We start from the raw sequence: 5,429 nt of genomic DNA, 5'->3' as shown, positions 1-5,429 counted from the left end.
CTTGACCACCTCTGCCTATACTCGTACATCCCTCAGCGGGTGCCTTGGAGTATGGTGGGGTTTCCCTCCGTCGATGTCAGTATAGCTAATTTTTAGCGTTTTCTCTCGGCTGCTACGTGTGGACCACTCCGCCTATTTTACATTTCTGTTGTCTTGTATGCCCCAGCGCTTCCACCATCGTTCTCCCTCAGGGTCTCTCACACTCCTATCTTACAATATTGCTGGTCTATCGTCTAGTCGTCTAGAATTGCTTTCATACCTGAAATTGGCCCGTCCTGACATTGTCTGTCTTCAAGAAACACATCATGGCCCTTCTTCTTCATTACGCTTCCCTGGTTATTCGGTGGAATCTCTCCCTGGAGTTCGCTTACGACCAGGAACCCGGGGACATTGTAGTGGTGGCCTTCTTACCCTGGTCCGCAGAGGATTGTCTTATCGCTTATCTCAAACTGTTAGTTTCGCGGATACGAACAACACCTTTATGTTATTATCTATCTTAATCCAACCTACTAACGGCACATCTCCCTTGACTATTACAAATGGCTATTTCCGGCCAAATATTGCACTAGACTCTATCACCCTACCTGCATTACCCCCAAATAGATGCTTATTCATGGGCGACGTAAATGCTCATCATCCATCTTGGGACTCTTCTTTCACCTCTCCTGATCGCCGAGGGGATATCATCCATCAATGGTTACACGACGCAGGACTTCGTCCACTTCATAACATTCATGACGCCCCATCCTTCCTCGGTCCCCATGGAGCCTCTACGGTGGATTTGGTGGCTATCTCCAAGTCACTTCTTCAACAAGCAGCGTGCTTGGTACTGGAGTCTGCCCTGGCTAACTCGGACCACTCTCCGTTAAAAACACTCCTCAGCACTCAACCCCGCTTCGCCTTCTATCAGCATACTCCCCGCTCCCGTCCATCTTGGAACTTTAAGAAGGCCGACTGGAACAAGTACCAATCATTCGAAGATCGTGCTCTACTTCACGTGGATTGGAACCAGTCAGTCGATCATATCAATGCTGCCCTCTCAAATATCATCCTAGCAGCGGCGAAGCATTCTGTCCCCCGTGGTAACATCCCTTCCCACAAGCCCTACTGGTCCGAGGAGTTAAACCGTCTTCGTTTAGCAAAAAATCGAATACGTCGGGTTATCCACTCACGCAGTCGGCTGGGCTTACCATGGGATCGACTGCGACAGCAACTCTGGTCTACCTCCCGCGAGTACGCTCAACGTCTCCGTGCCGCCCAACGAGAGCAGTGGGAATCCTTCACGGGCACATTGACTTTCTCCTATCGTACTCAATGGCGTGTAGCTAAAACCCTAGCTTTTGGTCCCCGGCAACAACGTCCAATTGTGATAAACGGCAAGCAGGGCGAGCATGCGGCCAACTTGTATGCCAAGTATCTTTCAGGGTCTATTTACAAAAGTCGCCTCTCCCCTCGATCAAGAGCAACCTCGTGGAGAATGTACCGCAGGTGCTCTAGCGTGCGACGTGTACAGTGCTACCAAGCCCATCAAGCGGCCAGATCGCTACCTACTGGGTCATTATCTACTCTACCACTGCCTCAACAGGCCGATATTGCCCAGGGCTCGGCCTTCATCCCTGCGGAATTAACTCGTGCGTTAGACCGTCTTAACCCTACAGCCGCCCCTGGCCCAGACAATTTGCTTCCGCGTTTCTTTATTCTCTCATCTCATAATATGCTCTCAGCTTTGCTTCGTCTTATCAACCGTTCGTTCTTGTCGATACAGGTTCCGTCAGCCTGGCGCTATGCACGGGTTATTCTGCTACCAAAAACCCCCACAGCTACAGATGTTGCGGATTACCGTCCTATCTCGGTTACTAATGTTGTGGCTCGTATTGCAGAGAGTATGGTCCTTTACCGTATGGAATGGGAACTTGAACGGCGCCCTTCTGCGATCGACACCCCTCCCCTCAACCCTCATCAACATGGCTTCCGCTCCTTCCGTTCTAGTGCTGAACAACTTGCTTACGTCCATGCCTCTATTAGATCACAGATGGCGAACGGGTACATCACTGGCCTTCTCTCACTAGACTGGCGGAAGGCTTATGACACAGTGACTCTGCAAGTTCTTCTGCAGCGTCTGACTACAAAACCTATCCACCCTCTCCTTTGCTCCTGGACAGGAGCTTTCCTCCGAGGACGACGCTTCTTCGTAGATATCGCAGGCGCCCGCTCTTCTTCTGTAAAGCAGAGTCAGGGGCTTCCTCAAGGATGCCTCATGTCGCCCTTGTTATGGGCTATCTACGTGGATTCCTTGCTAGATGAGCTCCAACGTTTATGTGCCACTACTACTCACCCCGCTTACCGATTGTGTGGTTTTGCTGCGTATGCCGACGATGTGTGTCTCTGGGCTTCTGCTCGCACCCAAGAACAGGTCGACTATGCACTTCAACACGCTATCTCAATTACGCAAAATTGGGCGTCTATGTCGGGTATGGCTCTCTCAGAAGAGAAAACATCGCTGATATACTTTCGTCGTCGTCCAATGCCGAGGCTCCTCCCCTCTACACTATCGCTGGGGGGTCACTTACTAGTCCCCTCCTCGACAGTGAAACTACTGGGCGTCATCTTCGATGCTGGTTTAACTTGGACTGACCAAGTGAAGTCTATCCGGGCGACAGCCCGGCGCCGGGTCGCTGTGCTATATCGTTTATCTCGTACACCTACAGCTACTCTACGGAAGCTCTATCTGCAGTTTGTGCAGTGGGTCTATACGTATGGTTGCTCAGCTTGGTCCTTTGGTATGTCATCTACGAATTGGAAACGGTTGGAGAATTCATATACCCACTCAATTAAAGCCATCTTGGGGTGCAGTATAGTAGCCTCCCCAACTCTAGTCCTACGCCTAGTTGACCTACCGCTCTTGTCGGTACTTCTTACCAACTCCTGTGAGCAACTTCTAGCTCGGGTTGGCCGGATCCACACCTCGCCTCTTCACCGACTGTGCCTTCAACATGGCAATAGCTACTTAAACAGGGATGTACCCCAGATGGATCCTGCTACGGGCTTACCTTCCTTACGGTTACTCGACTCTCTCACTCATTTGGCATCTCTCTGTGTGACCGGTTCTTTCAGTTCTCCCCCTGCTTCTGTACACCGCTTCCCTCCTATAGCGCCGGGCTTGGCTATACCTCCTGTTACGGGACTCCCAGGATATTTGGCACCGGTTTGCCCTGGGGCCTCCGCGCAAGAGCACCGGCTTGCTATCTTGGAGACTCTAACCTACCACCGAGGCTCAGGGCGAGCGCTCTTAATCGTGGATGGCTCTTTTCATCCCGAGGTTGCAGTTGGCAACCGTGCTGGTTATGCATGGACCTTGATTCCCCACGACGCACCTTTACTGCACCGCAGCGCAATGGTTCCTCCTCCTCTCTCTGGTCAGGGATCATTGGGCCCCCATATCTCGAGCTCGTTGGAGGCGGAACTATATAGTGTGCACTATACTCTACGTACTATCCTCACAAACCCTCTCTATCTTCAACCTCTTGCCCGCTCTACGGGTCTGGTTTTGGTAACTGATAGTTTATCTACGATCAGGTTACTTACCTCTGGTTGGTTCCAACGATCTGGTCATCGCGAGCTTGCTTGGGAAGTCCTCACTGACCTACAACGACTCAAATCGCTCCTTCCACTTCGGATCCGCTATGGCCAAGATGTCATCCAGCTGCAATGGCTAAAATCTCACGTCGGATTTGCGCTGCATGACGAAGTCGATCACCGTGCCAAAGACCAAACTTGGGTTCCTCCCTCCTTCCCCCGCGAGTCCTTCCCTGGTACCTGTCATCGCTTACGTCAGCGTTTCCAGCAGCTACATGAGCGGTCTAGTGCCGCCTTGCCTGGGGAGCCCCCAGATCATCGTTTCTCGTGGGCATCTGATCCCATCCACGAGTTTACTCGGGTGGAACAGCGTCTTCTTTACCGTCTTCGGCTTGGCCTTCTTCCCTTCTTCCACCCCCACTTGTGTCCTGTATGTCACTCGTCCCCTCTTTCGGTGGTACACCTCCTCCTTCACTGCATTCCGCTCAGTATGTATCGTCCGGTATCGTTCCCTCTACACATTCCCCTCGCTAGAGCTGACGAGTTCTTGTATCGTCTTCTTTACGGTAATCGTGATATGCTCTCGGTCGCGTTTACCCTTATTACGAAGTCTGGATACCACGTTTGATTTTGTTTTTTTTCTTTTTCTTTTTCTTTTTTTTTCTTTTTCTTCTCGTTCGGGCCTTTCAGGATTATACATGTTTCATTGTCGTAGCAGCCTTTCTGGTGTCGACGAGGTTCTAGCCTCATTATGTTCACGGGTACTTCTGAGCCGGCTATTGTACGTTTGAGGGCGATCGGCTGCTAGCCCGTAAAGCCCGGCAATAAGCATTGCGTTGCGTTGCGTTGCGTTGCGTTGCGTTGCTTTCAGGGCATCCTATGGGCTCTGCAAAATGACAATCCTGGAGGGTTAAAACTCTCAGTGTGTAGTTCCAGATGGTCTTCTTGAGGGTTGTTCCTTTTGATGTTGAATTTGGGATGATGAGGATCTCTCTGCATCTGCTTAGCAGAATATGATTTAAAAGTTGACATCTACGAATACGGATTGGGGGAGATTTACTGCTGGGAAATTTTTACTAAATTTTACAAGAGTTCCACACGAGTGCCTGGTGCTAGGATTTCAGTTTGTCTTCTTACTATGGGACACAAAAAGAAGACCAAGCCGAAGCAACAGCCGGATGGCGATGCCGCTAATGTCGAGGTAATAGGCGATCCCCGGTACTTGCAGCCGTAAGAAGTGGTCGCACTCCTCAGCAATCTCCAGCACCTACACTGTCAACGCCCGAGGACACCTTGGAGAGGAAAAGTGCCTCTTCCGATTCGTCTGGTGGGTTTGTGATGAGCACAAGTGCTAGGAGGAGGAAGAACAAGCTGCGTAATGAACAGAAGGCCAAGGATGCTGCTGGGGTTGTGACAGTGCCGGTAATATTACTGATGCTCTTACGGGGAATCGAACCGACAATCTATCGATTCGTCGACGCTTTTCTTATCAGTTCGTGTGATTATTACGATTTCAGAGCGAAGCGAACTTGCCAGCCATCCCTACTGAACCAGCAGCCCATTTTGAGGAACTCGCCGCCAAGCTCAAGGAAGAGGTGATTTTCTGCGTTGGGCACCATGTGGGTCATCTGGTCTTCGCAGGCGAGCCTTATGAAGTTAAGCAAGACGGATAGAAGCAGCTCGGACGAGTTCATCCGGAAGTTGGCGCACGTCGTGGAGGCCGAGAGGGCCCGCCTTCAACCGAAGCCTTCTTTTAGAGGAACTGTCCAGCAGTTGAGGCTACAAATGTAGGAAGTGTAATTGGTGTGGTATCACAGGGTTGACTCAGTTACGACTTATCTACAGCACTCGGT

General features: G+C 50.9%; 3 protein-coding genes across 3 annotated transcripts in view; 2 read left to right on the top strand and 1 right to left on the bottom strand.

Moving 5' to 3' along the window:
- The window catches only part of Pmar_PMAR026557 (ccr4-not transcription complex, putative), a gene marked incomplete at both ends in the record, with an annotated part of 2,489 nt that extends 2,460 nt beyond the window's left edge, over positions 1-29 (bottom strand). Inside the window, one exon of the mRNA XM_002773261.1 lies at positions 10-29. Within this exon, the coding sequence (XP_002773307.1) occupies positions 10-29 (20 nt within the window). The remainder of the gene's footprint in view (positions 1-9) is intronic.
- Positions 30-613: 584 nt separating this feature from the next.
- Positions 614-3,011, top strand: Pmar_PMAR026556 (conserved hypothetical protein; the record flags this gene model as incomplete). Its single annotated transcript, XM_002773260.1, has 2 exons — positions 614-2,413; positions 2,943-3,011. 2 exons carry the CDS (start codon positions 614-616, stop codon positions 3,009-3,011), a joined length of 1,869 nt encoding a protein of 622 aa, XP_002773306.1.
- Positions 3,012-4,714: 1,703 nt separating this feature from the next.
- The window catches only part of Pmar_PMAR026555 (hypothetical protein), a gene marked incomplete at both ends in the record, with an annotated part of 1,103 nt that continues 388 nt past the window's right edge, over positions 4,715-5,429 (top strand). Inside the window, 4 exons of the mRNA XM_002773259.1 lie at positions 4,715-4,777; positions 4,831-4,998; positions 5,094-5,171; positions 5,218-5,363. Coding sequence (XP_002773305.1) covers positions 4,715-4,777; positions 4,831-4,998; positions 5,094-5,171; positions 5,218-5,363 — 455 coding nt within the window. The remainder of the gene's footprint in view (positions 4,778-4,830; positions 4,999-5,093; positions 5,172-5,217; positions 5,364-5,429) is intronic.

This window comes from Perkinsus marinus (assembly GCF_000006405.1).
Source record: "Perkinsus marinus ATCC 50983 genomic scaffold scf_1104296959216, whole genome shotgun sequence".
In the NCBI taxonomy this organism is placed as follows: Eukaryota; Perkinsozoa; order Perkinsida; family Perkinsidae; genus Perkinsus; species Perkinsus marinus.
This window is presented reverse-complemented; position numbering and strand designations above follow the sequence as displayed.